The 27,451-nt window shown below is 44.6% G+C and overlaps 1 protein-coding gene across 1 annotated transcript; it reads right to left on the bottom strand.

Annotated features, from left to right (window-relative positions):
* Positions 1-1,660: 1,660 nt before the first annotated feature.
* On the bottom strand, positions 1,661-27,156 carry SPACA6 (sperm acrosome associated 6). The gene is made up of 10 exons (XM_026718755.2): positions 27,018-27,156; positions 18,545-18,601; positions 13,906-13,983; positions 11,175-11,243; positions 10,042-10,065; positions 8,518-8,595; positions 7,046-7,149; positions 4,838-4,994; positions 3,160-3,376; positions 1,661-1,769 (listed from the first exon to the last, which is right to left on the bottom strand). The coding sequence occupies exons 1-10, from the start codon at positions 27,154-27,156 to the stop codon at positions 1,733-1,735; spliced, it is 960 nt and encodes a 319-aa protein (XP_026574540.2). The 3' UTR covers positions 1,661-1,732.
* Positions 27,157-27,451: the final 295 nt, after the last annotated feature.

Raw genomic sequence — 27,451 nt, 5'->3', positions numbered from 1 at the left:
TTTATAACCAGTTAAGAAAAACAACTTCTTCATGGGCCTTAGCATTGTTGTGCCTGATGGATCAATCAATGCTCGAGATACACAAAGGTAATTAAAAAGAAAAGGTTAAATTGGGGTGGGGGAAGGAATGTGGAAAATGCAAAAAAAAAAAAAACTATTTTCCAAAGGTGCTTTTTCAGGAGGCAATTATACTTTCTTGTTGTTTTTTTCTTTGGGACAATTTGAGACAACATGATTGTCCTGGATGATCTGAGAATCCCATGTCTGCTACTGCCTAAAAGCATTAAAAGGGTTGATGTCCCAGCAGAATTTTTTTTAAAAAAAAAAATCTCTACGACCTCTGGGGATCTGCATTTCCTTATCTCTGAGGATCTGCATTTCCTTATCTCGATAGCTATCAAATCTGTGAATGACCTTCCTTCTTTTCATATGGGTCAGAGTGACTTTATTTCCTTGTGACTAATATGATTAAGGGTAGGAAATGGTCACTTTTAAAACACAACCTTGCCCTGTTAACAGTGAGCTTCAGCCTGGCTGGAGAGCTTAATGAAATGAGGGCATTACCTCTACAGGTAATGTCTTACGACTGCAATTGAGGCAGAAATTTCTGTTGCTTAAACAAGACAGTTGTTAAGTCAGGGTTTTTTGCCCCATTTTACAACCTTAGATGTCACAGTTAAGTGCGGTTGTGAAGTTAGTAACACAATTCTTAAGTGAATCTGGCTTCCCCGTTGACTTTGCTTGTCAGAAGGTTGCAAAAGAGGATCACGTAACACCTGATGCGACTGTCATAAATATGAATCAGTGGCCAAGCATTTGAATTTCAGTCACGTGACCATGGGGATGCTGCAGTGTGAAAAACGGTCATAAGTTGCTTTTTTCAGTGCTATGGTAACTTTGAACAGTCACTAAATGAACTGCTGTAAGTTGAGGATGGCCAGTCATGATTTCCAGAGCAACACAATCAAATGCTTTTAGTGGTGCCAATTTTTATTTTACGTGAGGCTCTTGTGGGTATATATAGTGTAGTATGTCCACTTTTTCATATGACAAAGGCTCCTGTGAATCAACAGGCCCTAAGCAAGCAGCATTAAAGCTTGCTAGGTGGGGAAGGGAAGAGAAGGGAAAAGAAAGAAGGAAGGGAAGCAAAGTTAAGAAGGAAAAAGAAAGGGAAGAGAGGAAAGGAAAGAAATGGAAGGGAAGGAAGGGAAAGGGAAAGGGAAGGAAAGAAAAGAAGGGAAGGGAAGAAGGGAAGGAAGGGAAGGGGAGGAAGAAAGGGAAAAGAAAGGAAGAAAGCAAAGGAAAGAAGAGAAAGGGAAGGAAAGGAAAGGAAAGAAAGAAGGGGAAAGAAGGGGAAGGGAAGGGAAGGAAGGAAGGGAAGGGGAGGAAAGAAGGGAAGAAAGAAGGAAGAAAGGAAAGGAAAGAAGAGAAAGGAAAGAAAGAAAGGGAAAGAAAGGAAAGAAGGGGAAGAGAAGCCCTGAAAGAAAACGAACGCCTCCGGGCTTCCTATCCTCCGTTTTCTTTTCCCCCAGCAGCTCCATCCCGTCTGCGATGCGAAGCCGTGAAGATTTCCGAATGTCGCGGCGCTAAAATCCGGCCAGACCCCGCGCCTCGCCCGGCGTTTAAGGCGAGCTTTGCCGTTTGCAATGGGGGGTCTGCGCCCGTGGCGGCCGCTCCATCGTGAAGAGGGCGGGGGGTGTCACATACGCTGGAAAAAGTCGTTTTTCCCAGCTCACGGCTCGAAGTTCGTCGCCCAGCGATACAGCGACCTGGGAGAAGGGAATAAACCCGAATTAACAAAAAGGTTTGACCTTGGATCGGCGTAGAGTAGAGCGGGCTGGCTGGCTAAGGGTGACAAAAACGATCTACTTTAGAGCCTTTTCCATCAACAGAGGCAGCGGGGGTGGGGGTGGGGGGAGAAGCAAAGTTGGGAAATCTTTTTCCGAACTATGCAGTGCGAAAGAGCTCGATTACCTTTCATGATGAAAGGTAATCGAGCTCTTCACACTGCATAGTTCGGAAATCGTGAAGATTTCTTTGCAATCGCGGGTTGTTTTACACGATTGAGCAATTGAGGGGGACGCGTCGATGCCCTCTTGAGTTCCTCTTTTGGGGGCATTGTATTGCAAACCTGGCTGGTCCCGTGAGCGGAGGCAGGGGCGCACGGAGGAGGAAAAGGCGTGGAAAACAGCATCCTCAGACACGAGTCTCTCTGAGTGCGGGGAAAGAGATCCCACCTCTGAATGCCTTTCTCCTCCCCAGCGGATTTCCCCTGACCCTTTAGTAGCTCAGATTCTTGTAGAGAGCTTAAACTCCCAATCAATCTTTCCTACTCTTTCGAAGTGCCTCTGAATCTCCTGATTTTCCCTGACTTCCCTTAGAATCTCCTGATCCTAAGGACAGGGAAGAAGAGTCCAGGGTTCATTGGATGGTAGGGCTGGAATTAAAAAGCACCCTTTTCTCATCAGCTCTGAGATAAACTGGGTCAGGAGGACCTTCTGGAGACGCACACAAGGAAGATCGCCCTGAGCAATTTAGCTGTGGCGGCAAGAAGGACTCCAGCAAATACTCTTTATGTTTCCTTCTGTTCAGTGGTGTCTGTGTGGTAGGTCCCTGTGGGTTTTCATGGCCAGATTTTGGAAGTGGGTTGCCATTGGCTGCTTCCTGGGGCTGAGAGAGAAAGACTGGCCCAAGGTCAACCTTGTTTTAAGAGAATATAGGGGGTCCTCGACTTATAACAGTTCATTTAAGTCAGGGGTCTCCAACCTTGGCAACTTTAAGGCTTGTGTACTTCAGCAAAGCTGGCTGAGGAATTCTGGGAGTTGAAGTCCACAAGCCTTAAAGTTGCCAAGGTTGGAGACCCCTGATTTAAGTGACCGTTCCAAGTTATGACAGCTCTGGCGAAAAGTGACTTATAGCCCTTTTTTCATGGTTACAAGCTTTGTAAGACACTCCATGTCCCTGCAATCAAATCTCAGGTGCTTGGAAACTTAACGGTTCACACTTGTGACCATTGCAGTGTCCCAAGATCATAAATATTCTTCGATTTCTTCTCCATCCCACTTTCGATGCCAAAACAGCTGTGTGATTTTTTTTAAAAAAAAATATTTTAGCCCAATGTCTTAGCCACCACATAAATTGGCTCTGCAAACTACTTACAGAACGGCTAAAGTAACCAGCAGGGATACCCCAGTTATTCCAAGGATAAGCCCAATGACACCCCTTTTCCTGAGGTAATCAGGCTGGGACAGGAGATCTTGAAGAGACGGTAACTTGTTCACCACCACGGCTTCCTGTACCAACTCCGGTGGGGAATTCAGGATGGCCTTAAACATTTCTTGCAGCTTTTTCTCTTTTCCGAGCCTCTTTTCGGTCACTGCAATAAGAAAAGGGACGTTGCAAAACACACAGCAAAAGAGTTGGCCTGCCTGCCTGCCACTCACAGCAAGGCCATCACATATCTGCCTGCGCCTGGTCTTCAACAGGGAAGGCACCCAGGGCGGAAAACATCCTGCAGCCAAGAAGGCCCCACACCCATTGCCACTACTTGGGTGAGCCCCCCCTGAGAACAGAGACAAAACCTCCAAGTGGCCTCAACGACTCTTTAAAAAGAATGCAAATGACTAGCTCTCTACAAGAAGTATAAATCTTTCCATTCCCCACCATCCAATTCAGAGTTGAAGAAGCTTCTCGGAGGAATGTCTTCAAAGAAAAAAAAAACAAGGAAGTCCAGGTGCCTCCTGAAAAAAGCACCTTTGGGGCAACCATGACCTGGATGGCTGAGAATCTCTGCAGGTTTTCAGGTGATTTAAGAGGTCGGGTTAACCTTAGCTCGTTCTAAAGTTCTGTTATCAAAATGAGAGCCCCCCCCCCCAAGGAAAAGGAAAGTGATGTGTTTCAGATGGTGGTAGCCCACTGCTATGAACAGCTGCTCTGAAGGAAGAGGAGACCACAGAATGACGTGGAATCAGTGGTGGGATTCAAAAAATTTTACTACCAGTTCTGTGGGTGTGGCTTGGTAGGCGTGAAGTGGCTTGCTGGGCATGGCAGGGGAAGGATATACTGCAAAATCCCCATTCCCTCTCCACCCCACTAACCTGCTTTCCAGCTCTGTTCCCCCTGTGCAGGGCAACAAAAGGAGACCTAGCCGATCAGCTGGGACTCAATGGGAGGCAGAGAATAGATGGAGGCGGGGCCACTCAGAGGTGGGATTTGCCAGTTTTCCGAACTACTCAAAATTTCTGCTACTGGTTCTCCAGAACTGGTCAGGACCTGCTGAAGACCACCTCTGCTCCCCACCCCACTAACCTGCTTTCCAGATCCATTTTCCTGTGCAGGGCAACCAAAGAAGACCCAGCCAATCAGCTGGGACTTGGGAGGCAGAAAATAGATGGGGTTGGCGGGGCCAGTCAGAGGCGGGATTTGCCAGTTCTCCGAACTACTCAAAATTTCCGCTACAGGTTCTCCAGAACTGGTCAGAACCAGCTGAAGACCACCCCTGCATGGGACCCATCAAGTGGCTTGTTTGATTGTTGCCACCAGCTTTTTGTATTGGTTTTGCTTTTTGTATTGGGATTTTAACCTTGTAAGCTGCCTGGAGTTACTGAAAGTGAGTTGGACACCAGTATGAATTTTCTTAAATAAATTAAATTTATAAATTAAATAAATTCATAGCAGGGGGAGGTTTGGGAGGAGGGAAACCCTTAATTATAAGCCGCTCAGAAATTGAGTTTGGAGCCTCAACATTGAAATGACAAACAATTAGCTTCCCTATTAAAATATGACATCCCCGATTTGAAGCATTCAGTCTGTACCGCTGGAAGCTTTGGCTCCTCACCATTGACATAAAAATACTTCCTGATCACCACGTCACTCTCCTCTTCAAGTTCGCAGGCAAAGGTCCCGTGGTGAGATCCAAGGGTGGGTCGAATGAGGAGGGAAGGGTTGACTCCAAAATTAAGGTCTTGGAAGAGGAAGAGTTCCTCCGTCCTGAGCTGTGGATTGAAGGTGGAGATTCAGGTCCTGGAAGGTCACGCTTTCACATGGCTTTGGGGATGCTTGGTGCTCAGCTTGGAGGTTTCCTTGCAAACGTTTCATTACCAAACTAGGTAACATCATCAGTGCGCTTAGGATACCTGGTTTGGTCATGAAACGTCTGCAAGAAAACCTCCAAGCTCAGAGAACACCAAGGACTGACCAAGCAGTTCAACCCTGAGCTACTAATATTCCCTTCTCTCAGTTACAGCAGCTTCTCAAGTGGTTTACAAGGGATTATAGGGTTTTACAAAATGCAAATAGTTACCATTCCTTGGCACACACAGATTTGAGGGAAATTGTATTTCCCCTATACGGGCAGTCCTCGACTTACAACAGTTACAACTGCCCTGAAAAAAGTAACTTATGACTGATTTTCACACTTACAACCATTGCAGTATCCCCATGGTCATATGATCGAAATTCAGAGGCTTGGCAATTGACTCACATTTATCACCATTGGGATCCCTGGGATCATGTGATTATTGTGGTTAGCCTCAGCAGGTGCAGATGACTGAGGAGAGTGAGAACTCAGATGAAGGGCCAGGACCATGAGGGAATGGCCTTCAGAGATTATGGGGGCTGGCAGCAGTGATGAGGAGGTTCCCGAGGAGCCTGTGCCAAGTGCACAGGCACAAAGGATTGCTCATAGGAAAGAGCAGTTACAAGGAGCACAGGCGATTCGGGAGTAAGGCTGCAAGGTAATGGCCCCTCCTTCAAGAAGATAAAAGGACTCTTGTAAACTATTTCTTATCTGTTGTTTTTTGTCAGACTTGAAAAAACTTGGCAAGGCTCTTTTTTTGTCAGAGCTAATTGGTTGGAAGCAGCTTTTTATCTGTGAAGAAACAGGATTCTTAGCTGAAACTTAAACAGATTATACTGCTGCCTTTGTCTTGTGTTTGCTTTCTTGGAACTAGATTTGGGGCAGAACAGTGATCTCCTTTTGCAACCTTCTGACAAGAAACGTCAATGCCTCACTTAGCAACAGAAATATTGGGCTCACTTGTGGTCGTATGTCAAGGACTACCTCTATTCAAATGGAGTAATGCAGTTTAGTGCCCCTATTAATTAATCTATAAACGCCTGATTTATCATTCTACAACACCTTGATTAGAGACAATAGATTAGACAACTTTATAAGAGACCGGAATCCATTTGTGGACGTTCTAAACGTTAAATAAAATTACAGATGATTATCAAAGAGATTTGAAGTGTAATAATTTCAGCTAACCTGTTGGCTGTTGTTGTTTTTTCTCTCTTTTACATACAATATATATTGTGATTAAGATGTTGAGTTGAGTTGATTATTAGACAGATTTCCACATCTCACAACTGTATGACTGTAACCTTGTTGCTTGTATCCTGATAATTTTTACTGACTGTTTCTTAGTATGATTTGATTGCTTATTGTACCCTATGACTATCATTAAGTGTTGTCCCTTCTGATTCTGGACTCTTGATGAATGTATCTTTTCTTTTATGTACACTGAGAGCATTTGAACCAAGACAAATTCCTTGTGTGTCCAATCACACTTGACCAATAAAGAATTCTATTCTATTCTGCTCCATTCTGTTCCATTCTATCTGAAATATTTGTTTATTTAATACAGTATTTTTGCTAAATGCAGATGGGAACGTTTGTAGATCCATTACATAAGGGAAGGAGAACATATTAGATATCTTATTATTTTGTGAGCATCCAGCTGGGGTAGATTTTTTAGGCTAAATGTTAGATTATTTGATTTCTTTTTCTCTCTTTTTTGTACATAAGATTTTTTTTTCTTTTTGTTGTTAGTATTGGATGTTTGTTTTTCTGTCTGTCAATTTTGCATTTTGTTTTTGTTGACAAAAGATAATAAATACGTTTTAAAATCTAGAAGACCGTTGTGTGGCCCAGGGGGCTACTGGAGGATAAACTCCCCCTTAGAGCAAAAGATCTAAAGAACTTTATCTCCTGTTGAATCTTACAGCTTCACATGGGATGAACCTCAATCCACAAAGAGTTACTTACATCTTTGACAAATTTCCACCGGAAAGTCCTGTCTGGAGAAGTCTGGAAGGCAACTTCGCAGTTCAAAAAAGTTGCGTCGCCTTCCAATTTGTGTATATCCTGAACTGGGAGAATCATGAAGATAATATAGATGTGTGATTTATTACCACCAAATGATCTCCTGCCCCTAGTTTATATTAGCTGCATTCACACAAAGCATTTACCCAGGTCAGACATCATCCACACAACATGCAGGGAGAGAGTCCTGGACTTACAATTGAGCTCAACATTTCTGTTGCTAAATGAAACACCTGCTAAGTGGATTTTGTCCCCTTTCTTGCCACATTCGTGAAGGGAATCATTGCAGTCATTAAGTAAGTCACACCATTGTTAAGTGAAGCTGACTTCCCTATTGACTTTGCTTGTCAGAAGGGCTCATGATCACATGACCCTGGACACTGCAATGGTCATAAATATTAGTCAGTCGCCAAGTGTCTGAAGTTTGATCGCGTGACCATGGGGATGGTGCAGTGGTCATTAAGCGGGAAAAACGGTCTTAAGTCGCTTTTCCCATTGTAACTTTGAACGGTCACTAAATGAACTGTTGTAAATCCAGGACTTCCTGTATTAAAAGCTTTGGACCTTAAGAGTTTGGCGCAAAGCCAATCTGTTAGCTCAGAGTTCACTGCGCTGCACAACTTCAGAAGATGGTTTAATTCGGAAGCCAAAGGGCATGTTGTGTGAATTGGAGCCCCTGGACTGCCTGAAGTTCTGAGGGGTTTCAGACAGAGGTCTTTCCCAGCCCTCCCCCCCCCCATGGCTTCTTTAGCAAATCTCTAGTTTAAGTTTAGAATAGAATAGAATAACAGAATTGGAAGTGACCTCGGAAGTCTTCTAGTCCAGGGGTCGCCAACCTTTTGGACCTCAGGGACCACCAAACTCATAACTTTAAATCCCATGCACCACTAATATGAATTTTGACTGACGGTGGCTTGCTGATGTTGGTGGGAAAGAGGGAGGGAGGGAGGGAGGGAGAGAGTTCTCTCTCTCTCTCTCTCACACACACACACTCACACACAGAAAAAAGGTCCCTCACACACACCCATCCCTTCCAAGGCAGCCACATTCCTAACCTTCTTTTCAGCTCTGTTCTCGGGAGGGAAGTGGGAGAGAGAGAGAGACTTTTGGCTTCATGCAAGGAAAGCAGCAGAAGCAGCAGAAGTCTTTCTTTCTCTCCCCCAAACTCTGTCAGAAATGAGTCTTTGCCGGCATAGCCCCTTGGAGCAGGATGGCTAGCAGGGTCCCAAAGACTCATTTCTGGAGGAGTTTGGGGGAGAGAAAGAAAGACTTTTGCAGCCTGGATTAATTGCTTTGGGAGTGACATTTCTCTGCGCACCACCCAAATTTTCTCATGGACCACCAGTGGTCCCCTGCTTAGGCAGGAAACGCTACAGTAGCACATCTCTAGTTTAAAAAAGAAAGGAACGGTTTACTTGGGCAATCGATGGGTAGCTGGCAATCCATGATGGAACAAGAGGAACATTTGTAGTAGTGGGCTTCTTTCTGGTAGCCTGCAAGGAACATGAAACGGGGTTGTGAGAACATAATGCCTTGGTAAGACTGCACTTGGAATCCTGCATCCATTTTTGGTTGCCATGATGCAAAAAAAGTTGCTGAGACACTCTACAGTGTGCAGAGAAGAGCTTTACAGCTCCTGCTGCCTTAAGAAAGTTCAAAATATCCTTAAAGATCCATCTCATCCTAGGCACCCTTTTTTTTTTTTTGAACTATTACCATCTGGCAGACAGTACAGGATAATAAAAACAAGGACAAATAGGCTGAAAAACAGCTTCTATCCCAGGGGCAGTAATTATACTGAATTATGCTCCACAGTGCATTAATCGTGCAATGTCAGGGGTTTTCAATTCAATTGTATAGAATGTGAACGATGTGTGTTGGTGTTTTATTTTTATAGTTATAATGTACACTTAAAGATGGCATTTAATTTCCTTGTACAGGATGCAATGGCAATAAACTAAACTAAACAAAGATGATTAGGGGACTGGAGCCTAAAACATATAAAAAAGGGTTGCTGGAATTGGGTGTGTCTAGTGTAATGAAAAGAAGGACTAGGGGAGACATGATAGCAGGGTTCCAATATCTCAGGGGCTGCTACAAAGAAGAGAGAGTCAAACTATTATCCAAAGCACCAGAGGGTAGGACAGTGGTGACTAAACCTTTGGGGCTCCTGTGCCAAAAATTGTGCACCTGCTTGCATGCTCGCACTCACTTGCCAGCACACAGAAGGCAATGCATTTCCTCCCACGCCCCCTATGCATGTGCACATAATCCCCACCCACCCCCGCCACCCCCTTACCTGCTCCGCACCTTTCTGAGCTGATTTTTGAGGCCTTTTTCGGCCTTCCAAAGGAAGGCTTCTGCAGGCTTTGCAGGCTGAAAACTAGCCCCGTTTTGTCACTTCCAGTATTTTCAGAAAAACAAGAAGTGACGGAACGGGGCTAGTTTTTGGCCTACAAAGCCTGCAGAAACCTTTCTCACGCCTTTGGGAGGCTGAGAAAGGCCTCAAACCAGCCAAAAATCTGCTGTGAGGCGCGCGCATGCCCCGTGAGGTAAGTTTGCCTGCAGCTCGTGTGCCAGCAAAATGGTTCTGCATTGCCACCTGTGGCACACATGCCGGGGGTAGGACAAGAAGCAATGGATGGAAACTAATCAAGGAGAGAAACAACCTAGAATTAAGGAGGAATTTCCTGTCAATGAGAACAATTAATCAGTGGAACTGCTTGCCTCCAGAAGTTGTAAATGTTCCAACAATGAAGGTTTTTAAGAAGAGATTGAACAACCATTTATCTGAAATGCTATAGAGTTTCCTGACTAAGCAGGGGGTCTCTTCAAACTCTGTTATTCTGACATAGAAATAGGAGTTAATGAGGAAGATGGGAGACAGTGATATGAACTGAGGAAGGCGGGTTAAAAAAATACCAGATATTTGGACTTACCACATGGTGGAATGCAAGGTGGTGCTGTAAAGACAGGAGGGAAGTTGAGGTGAACTTTTTCTGATTGGACATTTGACCACAACTTGAATCAAAAGATTGAATAATGTGCTGGATCCCCTGTTTTGTACGATGGGCCAAAAGTCTTTAGCAAGCCAAAAAGTTTGCTGCCACCATTTTTAAAGGTTCTCTGGAAGCAGATTGTTTCCCTCGACTCAAACTGAAATTGATTTTTATAAGTTTAAAAGTTAAATAATCCAGCTTAATTGGTATAATAATCCAGCAAATTCTTCAGGAAAACTCCTAAGCTAGGTATAATGACTATGTCAGCATCTACCCAGCTTTGAAGCAATTGATAGATACTCTTAGGATTCACACCAGAGGTTTAGCTGACCAAGCTAAAGAACCAGCAGCTGCATTCGCACAAGATGCTAAACTCGGCTGGTTTCCCCATCAACACCACCCGTATTTAGCATTTGGGTGAACCCAACTGGTTTGTTTGTGTCAGGAGCCAATGTAGGTTGTGAACATGAAAAAGGAGTCGAGTCAGAATGGAATTCAGCAGGTCTGAACTAATCTCAGATCTCTAGCATCTGTTGAAGTAGCCAGAGGCATCCAGTTCTTTCTCTCCCTCTCTCTCTCTCTCCCTTTCTTTCTCTTTCTCCTCTCTCTTTTTCTCTCTCTCTTTCTTTCTCTCTTTCTCTCTCCTTTACTTTTCTCTCTCTCTCTCCCTCACTTTCTTTCTTTCTCTTTCTCTCTCTCTTTCTCCTCTCTCTTTCTCTCTCTTTCTGTTTTCTCTCTCTCCCTCCTTTACCTTTCTCTGTATGCATTTTTGTGCATTCTATTTTTTATCATCTGTTTGTTTATATTCCACCCTTCCTATGCTGGTCTATGATCTCAAAAAAGACTTGATTGATTGATCGATGGGAGTGTGTGGCATAGGAAAATGGCAGAAACAAACAGCCTCTTTGTAAAACTAAGGATGAGAATCCAACCCCAGTGCTGCTGATGTTTCCTAGCTGGGTAATGAAATGTCTTCAGGGAAACAACCAGAGAGCATCAGAGATTCCCCCATCCAACATCAAGCAACGTGTCATGAAATCTCTCTTCCTGAAGCTGCAGCTCTCTCATCTTACCCGCTTTGAGTTGTGCTACTTCTTTTTCCACTTCTTTCACCGCCTCGGGAACCGCTTGCTGAAAAGGCGCTGTGGAGAGGTGGAGAAACACCCAGTTGCTCTCTTTCCTTTGAGCAAGACATGTACAGCCAAGTGGCACAACCTTCACACGGGCTGCCCTGCTGCAGGCATGAATCTTTGCTGTTTGTTCCAAGCCATTCAAGCAGCTACTGAATTACCACCATCTGGGCCTGCACACCTGCTCCCACTTACTGGGGAAGAAGGAAAGTTTTGCTTCGGGTTTTATTGGTTAAAATGCTTTAAAGCAGGGCTCCCCAACTTTGGCAACTTCAACTGTGGACTTCAACTCCCAGAATTCCTCAGCCGGGTGCATGGAGGCAGATAGAAGTGGAATATATCCGCGTTTTGCATATTTGGCAACTTTAAGACATGCGGACTTTAACTCCCAGAATTCCCCAGTCAGTAGCCATGTTGGTTGGCAGCTTCTGGGAGTTGGAAGTCCAGACGACCTGAAATATCTGGGTTTGAAAAGCACTCCTACACCCAGGGTTGGGATTCAAATTTTTTTAACAACTGGTTCTGTGGGCGTGGGTTGGTTGGTGGTTGTGGCTTGGTGGTCATGTTATTGGCTGGGTGTGGCCAACTCAATATCACTCACATCGAGGCACACATCTCCTCGCCTAGCCTCTCGTGACTGTGGGGATGCTGCAACAGTCGTAAGTGTGAAAAATGGTCATAAGTCACTTTTTTCAGTGCCACTGTAACTTTGAATGGTCACTCACTCCACACAAGCAAAGTACCAGCAAAGGAGGGGGAAAAAAAACTCCAGAGAAGTTCCAGAGACAGGAAGTCTAGTCCTGCCAAGAATAGGAAAGGAAAAGAAGAAAAAGAAGAAAAGGAAAGGAAAAGAAGGAAAAGAAGGGAAGGAAAGGAAAGGAAAGGAAAAGAAGAAAGGGAAAGGAAAAGAAGGAAAAGAAGGAAAGGAAGGAAGGAAAGGAAAAGAAGGAAAGGAAAGGAAAAGAAGAAAAAGAAGAAAAGGAAAGGACAAGAAGGAAAGGAAGGAAGGAAGGAAAGGAAAGGAAAGGAAAAGAAGGAAAGGAAAAGAAGAAAAGAAAAGGAAAGGACAAGAAGGAAAGGAAGGAAGGAAGGAAAGGAAAGGAAAGGAAAAGAAGTAAAGGAAAAGAAGGAAAGAAAAGGAAAAGAAGGAAAAGAAGGAAAGGAAAGGAAGGAAGGAAAGGAAAGGAAAAGAAGGAAAGGAAAGGAAAAGAAGAAAAAGAAGAAAAGGAAAGGACAAGAAGGAAAGGAAGGAAGGAAGGAAAGGAAAGGAAAGGAAAGGAAAGGAAAGGAAAGGAAAAGAAGGAAAGAAAAGGAAAGGAAAAGAAGGAAAGAAAAGGAAAGGAAAAGAAGGAAAGGAAGGAAGGAAGGAAAGGAAAGGAAAAGAAGGAAAGAAAAGGAAACGAAGGAAACGAAGGAAGGAAGGAAGGAAGGAAGGAAGGAAGGAAGGAAGGAAAGAAGGAAGGAAGGAAGGAAGTCTATCACTGAATCACTAAGTCTAGCTAAGGCAAACATTTTGGACTCAGTGTGTCAAAAGCTTGGAAAGTGTCCAGCTTGGCTCTCTGTATTGCAAACACTCAAACAAAAGAAAAACATTTTTTTTAATCTGCCCTCCACCTAGGCCACCCTGAACACCAACACTCAGCAGTAGCTGAATAATTGTAATTGTGTAATTAGAAAATGGGAAAGAGTTTTTCTGAAGCAGTGCTTCTCAATATAAGTCTCTTTAAGATGTATGGACTTCAGCTCCCAGAATTCTCTGGCCAGCTATGCTAACTGAGGAATTATGGGAGTTGAAGTCCACGCATCTTACAGCAGCCCAGGTTGAGAAATATTGCTCTAAGGAGTTAAGCTCTAGCTGTCATCAACTAATCATTTCTTGAACAGGAATCCTTCTGTTTATTTTAATAATAATAAACAGAATGGGATTTAATGGGCCGTGGGAAGATTATAGACGCTTTGTCAATGCAACCAATGCAATGGTTTGTTTGTGTCAGGAGCCAATATAGGTTGCGAACCTGAAAAAGGAGTCAAGTCAGAATGGAATTCAGCAGGTCTGAACTAATATCAGATGTTCAGCATTTGCTGGAGTAGCCAGAGGCATCCAGTTCTCTCTCTGTGGGTCTCTCTTTCCTTTCTGTCTCTCTCTCCCTTTCTTTTTCTCTTTCTCTTCCTTTCTCTCTCTCTTTCTCCCTCCCTCCCTCCCTGTGTGTGTGTGTGTGTGTGTGTGTGTGTGTTAGAGAAAGAGACAGACAGACAGACAGACAGACAGATGGATGTTCTGGTGAGAGAAAATTTCCCTGAAGATGGACTCCTGCACAAGTCCAAAACCTTGAAAGACTAAACCTCTAGTCCTGGTGAAAAAGGAGTCGAGTCAGAATGGAATTCAGCAGGTTTGGACTAACCTACGTTTCTGTTGCTTTGGCTTGCTTAGCAACAGAAATTTGGGGTTCAGTTGTGGTCTTAAACTGAGGATTACCTTCATCTTATGGGATGTATGCATTTACTCTAAATCTATATATGCAGCATTTTCTAAATCCAGGAGACTTGGGTAGCATAACTGTGCCCGTCTGTGTCACATAGGCCATCCCACTTTTCTCTGCTAACCGTGGGTCCTAACGAAAATGGTTGGAAGATAATCTCACCAATGCAGCCACGTTCTATGGAGCATACCTACCTTTGCCCATGCCTTTCTCTTCCAAGTAAAAAACCACCCTGCCAAAGGCATCCTTCAGCTTCTCTATTTCAGACACATCTGGGGCAGAGAGAGAGAGAGAGAGAGAGAGAGAGAGAGAGAGAGAAATACAGGTGTCAAGTGTTTATCTGTTTCTGAGCAGAAGGACAAGAGCCTTGAGGGCAGAGATGTAGTTACAGCTCTTAGGTCAGCACGGAGATTGCTCACACTAAAGACTTCAAGCCAAGACCTAAAAAAGATAGGAGCCAAGCATAACTTTATAATTCAGTGGGTTTTTTTTCTCCAATTTTTGTTTTGTTTTGTTTCAACTTCTATCCTCAGAACGACGCTATAGGACACTGCGCACCAGAACAACTAGACACAAGGACAGTTTTTCCCCAAATGCCATCATTCAGCTAAACAAATAATTCCCTCAACACTGTCAAATTACTTAGTAAGATTACTTAGTAAGATCAAATTACTTACTATTCTTCTTCTCATCCTTCCTATTACCTATCTCTTCTATGACTATAAGCGTGTTGTTTGTATCTTTACAATTTATATTGTTTTGTTTTCCTAGTTTGATTTAATTACTTATTAGTAACCCATGACTATCAAATGTTGTATCTTATGATTCCTGAGGAATGTATTTTATTTTTTTCTTATGTACACTGAGAACATAGGCACCAAAGACAAATTCCTTGTGTGTCCAATCACACTTGGCCAATAAATAATTCTATTCTATTTCTATTTCTATTATTTCTATTTCTATTCTTCAACCTTGGTGACTTTAAGATGGGTGGACTTCAACTCCCAGAATTCCCCAGCAAAGCAAAGCTGGCGTAGTTTAACAGAATCTGGAAAGCCTCTCCAAAATTTTCACTGTTCCCTTTCAAGGACAGCAAAACTGAGGGCTGCTTGGTGACTCATTCTTGTGCTTTCAATTTTCCTACTGCTGAACAGCCATTTCGCCTCTTCTGCTCCCAGTTAAATTCTTCTTTCATCTCCCTAATAACAAGTAATCCTGCACTTACAACAAAAATGAGTCTCAAACTTCCGTTGCCAAGCAAGTCATTAAGTGAATCCGCCCCTTTTTATGACCTTTCTTGCCCCAGTTGTTCAGTGAATCACTGCAGTTGTATGGAATGGAACGGAACAGAACAGAATAGAATATAGAAGAGAATAGAATTCTTTATTGGCCAAGTGTGATTGGACACACAAGGAATTTGTCTTTGGTGCAAATGCTCTCAGTGTACATAAAAGAAAAGATACATTCGTCAAGAGTCAAGAATCATCAGGTACAACACTTAATGATAGTCACAGAGTACAATAAGCAATCAAATCACACACTAGAAGGCAATCGATATAAATTGTAAAGATGCAAGCGACAAAGTTACAGTCACAAGTGGGAGGGGAGGGGTGATAAGGAGTGATTAGAAGATTAATAGTGCAGACTTTGTAAATAGTTGGACAGTGTTGAGGGAATTATTTGTTTAGCAGAGTGATGGCACTCAGGAAAAAACTGTCCTTGTGTCTTGTTGTTCTGGTGTGCAATGCTCTATAGCGTCGTTTTGAGGGTAGGAGTTGAAACAGTTTATGTCCGGGATGTGAGGGGTCTGTAGATATTTTCACAGCCCTCTTTTTGACTTGTGTGGTATGCAGGTCCTCCATGGAAGGGAGGTTGGTAGTAATTGTTTTTTCTGCAGTCGTAATTACTCTCTAGAGTCTGTGTCTGTCTTGTTGGGCTGCAGAACCAAACCAGACAGCTATAGAGGTGTAGATTAAGTTAGTAACACGATTGTTCAATGAATCCCCCATTGCTTGTCAGAAGGTCGCAAAAAAGGGGAATAACGGGGCCCTGGAAAGTGTGACCATCATAAATATGAATCGGTTGCCCAGCGTCTGAATTTTGAATCACGTGACCTTGGGGATGCTTCAATGGTTGTCAGGGTGAAAACTGGACATAAGTTTTTTTTTTCCAGTGATGTTGTAACTTTGAATGGTCACTAAATGAACTGTTGTAAGTCGAGGACTACCTGTTGGCCTGGTTTGCTCGGCCTCACCTTTCAGGTTCACGCCATCTTTCTGGCGAAGGACCTTCTGGGAAACAAGCTCACTCCTTTCAAAATGTAGAAACCCGGCAAATGTCGCCCTGAGCTGCTCCTTAGGCCGGGGCGGGGGAGGGGGGAGCGCTTCAAAAATTTTAGCAAGGGGTTCTTGGCCCGGTTGCTGGGTGGGCGTGGCCATGGTGGGCGTGGCCTAGTTGGCCTCCACCACCACGGCAGGGGGGTTACCCTCCCCAGGCTCCTGAGGCTTTCCTTGAGCCTCTGGGAGGGTGAACACAGCCTCCATGGGCTCCGGAGGCTCCCTGGAAACTGGAAACAGGCCCATTTCCGGCCTTCCTGAATTTCCGGGAGGCCCTTTTTTCGCCCTCCCTGAGGCTCCATGCGCACCCTGTACTTACCTGCATCCAAAATGGGACTCCTGGGAGGGGAGGGGCCAGCCAGAAGTGGGATGTGGGGGGTTCTCCAAACTGCACAGAATCTTAGCTAGGGACTCTCCCGAACGCCTGTGAACCTCCATCAGCCCCACCGCTGCCTTAGGCCCACAGAGAGCCTCTGGAACTCTCCCCCACTGGACATGAACATCTAAGGCCCGCCAGTGCCCAACCTTCCCTCTTCCCTGGACCTCACTCACCCACCTGAGTCTTGCTCAAGGGGTGGAAGGCAGTATCTAAAGTCCCCAGACAAGTTTGGTGCTTCTCACTCTGATAGCCCCAAAAATATTGGCATATGCGGAGGCGCTGGGCCGCGGTGGAGAAGCAGTTAAAGCAAGCAGTTGCCCCGGAGGAAAAAACCAACCAGAGGATCAGGACATCTCCACCAGACATGACTGAAGTTTCCAGAAAGATGAGAATTCTTCCCTGAGGTCATAAGTCAGGCTCCAAGGGGCCATTTATGACTTCATAGCTCATGGTAGGACAAGCCATGGGCGGTTGAGAAAGGAATGCCTCGCTGGGAGAAGACAGTTCAAGTAGTCCTCAACTTGCAGCCACAATTGAGCCCAACATTTCTGTTGTTAAGCAAGACATTTGTTGAGTGAGTTTCTAATTGTGTCATTGTTGGCCACTGGAAGGTTGCACAATTGAGCGGAAAAACAGGAATGGAAGCATTTGAAACCGGAAGTAGTTCTGGGCTTAGAAATTCTTTTATTTTTCCCCCGTCAGGTCTCATATTATTTGACAAAGGGGAATTTGTTTTCAAATACCCTTGGATAAATTCCTCTGGGGAAAAAAAACATGTGAGTTACTGGAATTGGTTTAGATTAATTAATTGCATTCATTTGATTAATGTATTAATTACACTGATTATACCCAGATTAATGAAACAGAACATCTGGCTCGTCCAATTACATTTTGCCCAAAATAATGAATAAAGTACTTCTTTTTTTCCCCAAAGCTTCATGTTCACACATTTTTGCCTAATCCAGCCTATTATGCGCACCTAGTCAAGGCATAAAAATGTCCCGTCTCTCTATGGTGGCTTGCAGCTTGTGTGGCTTCCTCTGTTTTTTGGGTGTGTTTTTTTAATTCAGCCGTAAGGGAAAATAATAGAAGGGAATGCTGTGTTTTAATCGCAGTGCAGTCATTAGTGCAAGCAGGGCGACCTGCCTTTTTATTTGGGGGTGGTGGTGTGTGTGAAATATAAAAACTCTTTCTTTCCCCTGGAAAAATAAGGCAAAATTGTCCTTCCACGCCACTTCTCTGCCCACAGGTCTGATCAGAGGATTTTTCAAAATGCCTTCTGGCTGAAATCAGTTTGTTGTCTTTGCTTTGGGGGATTGCCAAATTTACACCTCTTCCCTGCTAGGAGTACAACAATAATGGCTGTATAGAGCTGTCTTCCTCTCCGTCTCCCACTCCTCCTCCCTATGTCTCTCACTCTCTCTCTTCCTCTGTCTGTCTTTCTCCCTCTCTCCCTCCTTCTGTCTCTCTCTGCCTCTGTCTCCCTCCCTCTCTCTTTCTGTCTCTCTCTTCCTCCCTCTCTTTCTCCCCCTCCCTCTATTTCTCTCTCTTCCTCTCTGTCTCTCTTCCTCTCCCCCTCCCTCTCTTCCTCTGTCTCTCTCCCTCCCTCTCCCTGTCTCTCTCTCTTCCTCTCTTTGCCTCTGTCTGTCTGTCTGTCTGTCTGTCTCACCCCCCACACAGGTAAATGGGTAAATGCCTAGGTGCTCTCTGCTGAAACAAAAGAGGCTGAGAGGGAGGGAATTCTCCAGGCTGTCACAAGATGAGCAGCGGCTGCCCTGGGTTCCTGCAATTCTGGATTTTCCTGGCATGGTGACAGTCAAGCATTGTTACGTGTGCGGAAAGCTAGGATGGGAAAGATGCAGGATCTCGAAAGCCAGACTCTGGTCTCCATGGAAACCAGACAGTTCTGCTCGAAGCTGGGAAGGAAAAAAAATATATATACCTATCTTTTAGAGACTGAGGGACGGTGGAGGGTGGAGGGGGCCGGTTGGTGGTGGGGAAGGACCGAGACGGCAAGATCTTAACCATGACAACTCGATTGATCAGGAAGGGATGGGGAAAGAAAGAAAGAAGGGGAAAAAAAAAAGGCTGCATCGTCAACCTAGCCCCCGCATCTACCTGGAGCCTTTGTCCTTGACAATTCCCAACTCAGTCTGGTTTTCAGTACCGCTTCCCCTGCAGTCTATTTGGCTTTCTCTATACCTGCCGTTTGCGAGGAGGGGAAAGCCCAGGTGTGTGTTTTCCCGCAGCAGGCGAGAGCACTTCATTAACCTTGGCTCGGCTCGGGTTAACACACGGATGGGAAAGTACCAAAACATCCGAGGGGGTGGGCGGGGTTAAAATTTGGGAAGTTGCACAATTTTGTCTATTGTTGCTCAGAAATTGCATCAAGCGATTGAGCCGGATATGATCTTTTTTTAAAAAAAAAAGGAGAAGAGAGGATTAATTTCCTAATTTGTAGATGGAGAAACGCTTCGGGTTTTAAATCTTTGGGGTTAGAGCGGGTGAACCACTCTTCGGGGGGGGGGGAATACTCCCGTTGCACGCATCCCTTTAGGAAGATTGCAAATAGTTCTCCAAAATTTGGGCGGCAGGAATTTTCCTCTGATGCATTGTTAGGACTACAGTTCCCAGCGTTCTCAGCTCTCTGGGAAGAAAGGGGTCCTTTCGGTGGGAAGGAAAGGATTTATTTCTGTATAAAGCTCAGGTTAATCTTCTCTGGGGCATTTTCGGTCAGGCTCTGCATTTTTATTTTTTCATTGCAACCTGGCAACAATGAGACCAGGCTGTTGGCCCGCAGAAAAGTTCGATCTGTAAGCCACCCAGAAAAATGCTCGGATGAGATGGGTGGTTGTAGAAATGCAATGAACAAATAAAAAGCAAATCAAAGGATCTGATTTGGATGAGGTCAGATCCAAAAACGAGCGGGGACAATTGCCGGTGTAAATCTCAAATTGACAATTTATACCGGCAACATAAAGGTATCAAGGGCTCAGTAACAAGCAATTGCTTGTCTTTTCACAATTGGGATTTGTGGAGCCCGGGCAAGCTGGATTTAGCACAAGAAACGGATTTCTCTGGATTCAGATAAGTGGAAACCCTGCAAAAGGATGTGTTCTAAATATGCTCAGAGGCCTTTTGCTGTGATCTTCCTTTTGAAAGATTTCTTCAGCCTCCTCACATAGGAGATATTGAATCACGGACTGAAGTTATCATGAAGTGTCACTTGATGACTTGATGCTATTAAATTATGAAATATAAAAACCCTTAATCGTTAACAAGCCAAGGTGCCTCCTCCATTTAATAGCTGCAGAGAATTCAATTTACTTTCTTCAGAGTAAAGTAAAGCATTTTATTCTGGTAAGTTTTCCCCAAAGGAAAAATGTAGGAGAATAACACTCTTCTGGAGTGAACGAAGTGGCATTTTTTCAGCCAGCAGTTGTCTTATGGTGTAATTGGAAAAGTTCTCTTTGCACTCCATGCACGAGTGTTGGTCATTTGTGGCAGAGGCACATGAAACAGGGCAACCTGTCTATGATGCACATGAGTTCTTTCTGCTTGCACGTTTCCTTTTTAAGGCCTATCTTTCCCCTCATTTTATATTTATATTTTGAATGGTGTGGGCTAAAACCCTTGTAGGTGCAAGTCACAGTCTTTTCTAGAAGTTTGTTTTAATGGGGAAGTAAGCTATCTTGTGATCACTTGCATACAAAAGGTGATTTAGAAGTGGGGCAGACTCATATGCGCAAACTAAATACCCATTTCAAGACAAGCTTTAATCCCAGGGATTCCTCCCGTCACTCTTGCTAAATCCTTTTGGCTGCTGAACACCTTTGAGTGTTGCCCTCTGCTGGTTTTGGCTTGTAAAAGTTAATTTTGCAAAGTCCTTTCCTTTCCCCCGCTGTTGCAGCCCAAAGATATATTGTATTATGGCTGGTTACTCTAGGAAGACTCTGGGCAGCTGTCCTTCAAATTATGCTCTAGTCTAGACACAGTCAATTTTTCATATTTTGAGAATCACTAATTACTCTATCAAGGAACCTGGGTCCCAAGGGGAAAAAACAGACATTTACAGGTATTGTTATAAATTTAAAGTCAATTCTAAAGTCATGTAACTATGCTGCCCTAATGCTATTATCTTTATATTATTGGTAATTATAAATTAAGAGAACAGATTCTCATATTTCTCACACCTCATCTTTCTTACTAGCTTCTCCTATGGGTATTTTATCAATTGTTTTGTATCTTTTATGATTTATGATTGTATCTTATGGTTTATGATGTATGATTTATCACTTTGTTGTTTGTATATACAGAGAGGTTATGCACCATAAACAAATTCCTCGTGTGAGTCCAATCACACTTGGCCAATAAAGAACTATCATATTCTTATTCCAATTCTCTTCTCTTCTAATTGGCACCTAAGGCAGCCAACTTTCCCTAAGCCCAAACCAAAACAGATACACTAAGCTCAAATCTTGTTGAGGCTGTTCCAGTTCTGATTCCAGGAAAATGCGTGTTTGAGATGCTTAATCCTCTGCCAAAATTGCTCTACTCTGGAGAATATACCTCTTATCCTCTGTAGGCCCTTTCTGGATGTAGAGATAAGAATTATGTGCCTGTTGATCTATGCATCACTAGCTGAAAAAAATTACGCTGCTTAAACATCTTCCTGGATCATTATTTCAACCATCCAGTAGATCAGGTGTCCAAACTTGGCAACTTTAAGACTTGTTGACTTCAATTCCCAGAATTATCCAGCCAGCATAGTTTAGTCTCTTGTAATCCCTTCCTCTGCAATCTCTCTCCACTTTAGGAGATTAAGAAAAATAAAAAGCAGGCATGGCTGGCTGGGGAATTCTGGGAGTTGAAGTCCACAAGTCTTAAAGTTGCCAAGTTTCGGGACCCCTGCAGTAGATGCATGGGTTAGCCTGATGGGTGTTCTGGATTAACTTTCCCGGGGAAGAGTTGCACTGAGGAAGGTGGTCTCAAGATTCACCAATGGTCAACGTCAACCCATCCCACAAATAATTCGTTTGTGGTCCCTGAGCAACAGGCATGTCTCTAGTGTGCCTATCCCTTTTAGAGGTTGGAAAAATGACTGGCATTGTTAACAGCAAACTGGCTTCTCCTGGTGAGGTTCTTCACATCTTCTTCAAACCTGGACCAAACCTGAGGGAGCTATTTCAATGTTTCTCAGCCTTGGCTACTTTAAGAGATGTGGGGCATAGCTGAATTCTGGGAGTTGAAGTCCACACCTCTTAAAACGGCCAAGGTTGAAAAAGCTTGTTAGAAAATACTACTTATTTATGGGATGGGTTTTTATACTGCTGCACCTTGCACAATCCCCCAAAGTGGTTTCCAAATCCAATGAAACCACAATCCCAGGAAGCACCTGAGGGCAGAATAAGAAATAATGGGTGGGAGCATGTTAAAAAGAGATCCAACCTAGAAATAAGGAGAAAATTTCTGACCACAAGAATTAATCAATGGGAATGGCTTAGACTCCCCCGCCCCTCCAGAGTTGCAGATGTTCCATCACTTGGAGGCTTTCAAAAATACTGGACAATCCTTTTGACCGGGATGGTATAATGTCTCCTGCCTTGAGCAGGAGGGGTTGGACTAGGAGATCTCTTGGGTCCCTTCCAGCTCTATGATTCTATGTCCTAATTATGTTTTTTTAAAAATTCTTGGCAAAGCCCATCTTTACTGTCTTGCGAAAATTCTCACACCTGGAGGCAACAACGATGGCTGTTTTAAGACTGTGGAAGAAGAAATGATGTGTGAGATAAAATGCACCTCTTTTTGTTTCATATTGCAAACGTACCATTACCTGCACAAAGGCTGTGGAATGTGGTGGCTTATTGCAAAAAAAAAAAAAAAAAAAACCCTGCAAGCAAACCTTGACAGTATATATTTTTAATGGAGAAGAAAAATGCCCTTTAAAATCTTTCAACAACCCCCTGCACTTCTGGGGGGGAACATTGGAACTGGAGGCCTGCTAAGAAGCAGGGATCAGGCATTTGATGGTGCCTCCCCTCAAAGAGCCAGGAAGGCACAGAGGCATCGGTCAACCCTGCTCCCTTAAAGAGAAGAAGAAGTGGCTTCCTTCACCCAGCTCAACTGAAAGCTGAGGCCCCCAAACTTGGCAACTTTGAGACTTGTGGACTTCAACTCCCAGAATTCTCCAGCCAGCATAGAGAATTCTGGGAGTTGAAGTCCACAAGTCTTAAAAAAGTTGCCAAGTTTGGGGACCTCTGGCTTAAAGAGTGACTTTCACTGCTGGGGCTTTGTCACAAACAGCCTTGGACAAGCGTAGCTCTTTCTTGTCATAAGTCCCCTCTGGATGTCCCTCAAATTCAGCTATTTTACATGTAGATCCTACTCAGCTCAGGGTGGCAGTGGCCCACAATCTTGAAAGTTAGGCTGGGTTTTGTGACTAGCTCTAAAGTCTCTAAAGGGAATCAATCCTGGGGCTGGAGGGGGGAATGAAATCTGGGTCAGTCAACACTTTAACCGCCATCCCAAACTGGCTTTCCAAAGTAATTATTTAGTTTCCTGGTATGATTTGATGGCTTATTTAGTATCCTATGATTATCACTAAGTGTTGTATCTTATGACTTTTGATGAATGTATTTTTTTATGTACACTGAGAGCATAGGCACCTAAGACAAATTCCTTGTGTGTCTAATCACACTTGGCCAATAAAGAATTCTATTCAATTCAATTCAATTCAATTCAATTCAATTCTATTCAATTCTATTCTATTCTACTCTATTCTATATTCTGTTCTATTCTATTCCATTCTATATTCTGTTCTATTCCATTCCATTCCATTCCATTTTCTATTCTATTCTATTCCATTCCATTCCATATTCTATTCTATTCCTTTCTAATTTCTATTCTAATTTCTATTCTATGCTATATTTTATTCCATTCTATTTTCTATTCTAATTTCTATTCTATTCTATTCTATGCTATATTCTATTCTATTCTATTCCATTCCATTCCATATTCTATTCTATTCCTATTCTATTCCATTTTCTATTCTATTCTAATTTCTATTCTATGCTATATTCTATTCCATTCCATTTTCTATTCTAATTTCTACTGTATTCTGTTCTAATTTCTATTCTATGCTATGCTATATTCTATTCTGTTCTAATTTCTATTTCTATTCTACATTCTATTCTGCCTGTCTACCTACTGATTATGCGCTGTCAAGTTGTTGCCAACTCTTAGCAACATACAGATCAGAGTTTCTCAAGCTTGGAGACTTGAAGATGGGGTGGGGTGGACTTCAACTCCCAGAATTCCCAGGCCAGCAATGCTGGCTGGGGGAGGGGGGGACCTACAAAGGGGAAGGAATCTCTGCGTGAGGACCAGGTCACCTCTTACAATCCAGAGCAAACCGGTTTCCCCAGACTGACCCCTTCCCCGTATCCCATGGCCTGGCTACAGCTAGGGAATAGGGGAGGAGGAATTCCAAACCTTTGGGAGGTTCACCAGCTGGGCTGAGGCTCCCAGAGTGGACCCAGCATTTGCAAGAGGCAGGGCCAGGGACAATCACATCCATGAAGTGACCATCACGCAAATTACATGAACAGTTATGTTTTGCACCGTTCCTGTGAAGATGTCACAGCTTGAACTGGATGTCAATTACTTATGTGTGTGTATGTGAGACATTTGGCTCTCCTTCCCCCCGCCTAGCTAAAAACAATTGCTGTCTTCACAATTCTCATGGATTGGAAGAGCCGTTATCTTTTCACCAAAGGACCTTCTTTTTGGTCTACTGCATCCATTTGACTCCATCCTGGCGCAACCAAGCCGTCCTGTGGTTGGCAGGGGACAATCCACTCAGTTCCCAAGGCCCTCACCTGTGACCTCTGGGCTTCCTCACAGGTTAAGGGTCTCAGGGACAGAGAAGACGCCCGGAAGGGAGGAGAAAAGAAGCCGTTTAGATAATGGATGTGAAAGGAACAGGTGTCTTCTGCAGCAAAGTTCTTAACCTGGAAGAGGAAAGAAGAAGAAGCAAAATGAGATACAAACATGATTCAAAGCTGGGGAGCCAAGAATAAAAAGAGGAAGCGAAGTTTTAATTCTCAGAGGCTGGTAGAGAGGGAAAAAAAAACACCTGTGTCTCACCTTAAGTCACTTGTCTTCTCCTACCGTAGTCCACCATTCTCTCACTTTGATCAAAAGGCAGAAGGTAGAACAATGGTGGTGGCTCCCATTTCTGAAACCCTGGAGAAGCTTCAGCAGAGCTGGTTCTAAATCCACCCCCCCCCGCCCCATTGTTTTAAATATTCAAAATGGATGCAAACCTCCTGCTGCTTTCCAAGAGAACTTTGCTCCAAGCCCAGATGGGGATTTTGGCCAAGGGATTTGCAACCTGGTCCCATGCTCATCCTAATCTGGATTGTGTTTTGAATATCTTAATCCCGAGACTGGAATATATATATATATATAAAAATAAAGAATGATTTGGACCACTTTGCATTCAGGAGCATTCAAGGTCTCTATTTATTTCAAGAGTCTGTTTGGGGGGGGAAAAGGTTTAGATGGTCAGAGACAAGGTAGACCAAACTACCCAGATTCCTTTCGTAATTCAACTTTCTGTTTCTTTCCCTCAGCGATCAACCAAGCTCAAATGCAGCCCAAAAATAAGTCGCCGCCATCATCCTTTCTTCATTCCATCAGCCTTGGATCTTCCCTTTGCAGCAACAGCCTGCAAGTTCTGTCTCCCAGGCTAAGCCCAGTTATGGAGGCTGAGAACAGGCCTTGTCAGAAGAGATTCCTGGAAATGTCTTTTTGCAGTTACTGCAAGAAAGGCACGTCTTGAGTTATCATCATTTAAAAAGCCCCGTCCAGAGTTGAAAGAGGGAAAAAAACCTCCCTCCCTCATGAGGAATCAAAGATGGGCGGGATCGAAGCTGGTTAGTTAAATAAAGAACCAGAAGCATAAAAAGGCTAAAAAGTAAGAACAGGCCAGTATGAAAAGATGAGGGTTAGGAATGAAATAACCAAGGAGTGACTGAATGGTTATATCCAGGAAAGGGAGAGGAGGAAAAAAAACAAGTTAGGGGGAAAAAAAAGAATTAGAAAACTAGTGCGGGTGGTCCACTAAACATTTAAAAAGAATTATTATTTGAAAGCTTTTTTTTAAAAAGGGTGCCTCTTTGAGCCAAACTTCGTTTTGTCCGCAGCTTGGTCAATGCCAGAGAAGTTTTCGCAAACTGGGTCGTTTGTGGGCCCGGCAAGAGATGCAACGGAGAGGGTTTGGCCAGGGTGCAAGTTGACACTAATCTTTAGGAGATGGGCTTCGGGTCTCCGCTATGGGCCCTTGGCAACCTTGGCACATCTTTGACTCTGGAAAGGCTCCTTGGCTTGCCAAGGAAGGGTGTGTGTGTCTGTCTGTGTGTTTGTGTGTGTGTGAGGGGAGTGGGACCTTGTTTCTGGAATGTTCCAGAAAGTGCCCAAAGACACAGCGGTGGTGTCTGTCCCCTGTAAATGGTAGAACGAAACATCTTTTCTTGAGATGGTTTCCAGTCCGGGGAAGGACTTCCTGGAAAGAAGTGGGGTGTGTGTGTGAGAGAGAGAGAAAGTGGGCAGGTGAATTCCAGTCCAAGTCCCACAGGAGAAATATTCCACCATCCTCTTCTGGGGTGTCCTTACCTGCAACCTTGGCATCCTCAGAAGTCGTCCTGTTCTTTTTTTGACTTTCGGACAGCCTCTTCCCCTCCCTTGGTTTGATCTACTCGCCCGCCTTGTTTCATGCAAACCGCCACTCGCAAGTCCACACGGTTCTGAGGCAGGCGAGAGACAGCTGGGGGGGGAGGGGGGGAATTGCTTTGGCCAGAGCGCTACCAGCCAGCCTCTGAGGCGGAAGCCGAAAGTCATCGGCTGAATGTGGCCATTGTGTGCGAACCGCCGCCAACGGAAGGCCGAAGAGAGCAGGCGAGCGGCCAGAGGTAGGCTTGAGACCCCTGGCTTAGCCTTAGCAGCTAGAAAGCTAGCCTTCCTCCCACACGGCAAGCTTTCTTTTCTTGGGATTTAAGGCACGGAGTGACCCTTGGACTCCTTGTACGGTGCCAGCCCAACGAACGGGCTCATTAAGACCGCCAGGTTAAGAGGGGGGGTGGGGGGGGGTGGACCCAGGCACAGATGAGGGAGAAGAAAATCCAGCCCTCTGAAAAGGTCTGGTGTCTGGGCCAGTCCTTCTCCTCAAATGCCCAAGAAGGCTTGCTCCTTTCCCATTGGAGCTGGCCTCTCGTGGCGACTGCCACCAAACAGAGCCAAACGCCACTTCGGTCGCCACACAAAGAACCTCGAACGGGCAGGTTTCCCGAAAGGGCGTCACACACAAATCTCTTCGATCCACAGAGCATCAATCTTGGCATCTCTCTGCGGCTGCCTTAGGCCCGAACAGCTAACGCATCGTCCTCTCGCTGAGCGTCCCCCCTCCCTGCAGAGGTGTACCCCCCCCGCACCTCTCTCTCTTCACAGCAAACAGCCGTCCATCCCAAATTGTGGCGGGGGGTGGTGGGGGCAACCGCTGCCCGAAAGCACCCCGGTTCAGCCCCATTACTACCGCCGCTGCCGCCGCCACGCAGAAATACACCAACCGGGGTGCCCAGCAGGGTATCCATGTCTAGTGCCGCCTCTGTCCTGCCCAAGAGCCTATTAGATCTCTGCACCTTCGTGGCTGTTCTTACACAGGGCGGCAGCATCCTTGCCGCCTCCCTGGCAGTTACACCCCTGGTTTTGCACTTAGCATGCCGCGGTCTTGCCTGCTTCCCCATCCAGCTCTCCTTGTCCCCCTCAACCCCAGTGCATTCACCTTGGCACTGACAGCAGCACACAAAAGCCCCCCCCCTGCCCCCCCCTGCAATTGCCTTCCACCACTCCGTCCTCTTCGGGAACAATACATTTCCTCCTGCCCGCCACGCTGCCTGCGTGTTCAAAATGGCACATGTCATGCGTGTGACAGGACCGACCCCTCTTCTTCTCCCCGTTTCTCATGCC

This window comes from Pseudonaja textilis, chromosome 10 (genome assembly GCF_049901715.1).
Source record: "Pseudonaja textilis isolate UNSWEBS1 chromosome 10, rPseTex1.2, whole genome shotgun sequence".
In the NCBI taxonomy this organism is placed as follows: Eukaryota; Metazoa; Chordata; class Lepidosauria; order Squamata; family Elapidae; genus Pseudonaja; species Pseudonaja textilis.
The sequence above is the reverse complement of the archived record's forward strand: the minus strand, read 5'-3'. Positions and strand labels throughout refer to the sequence as shown.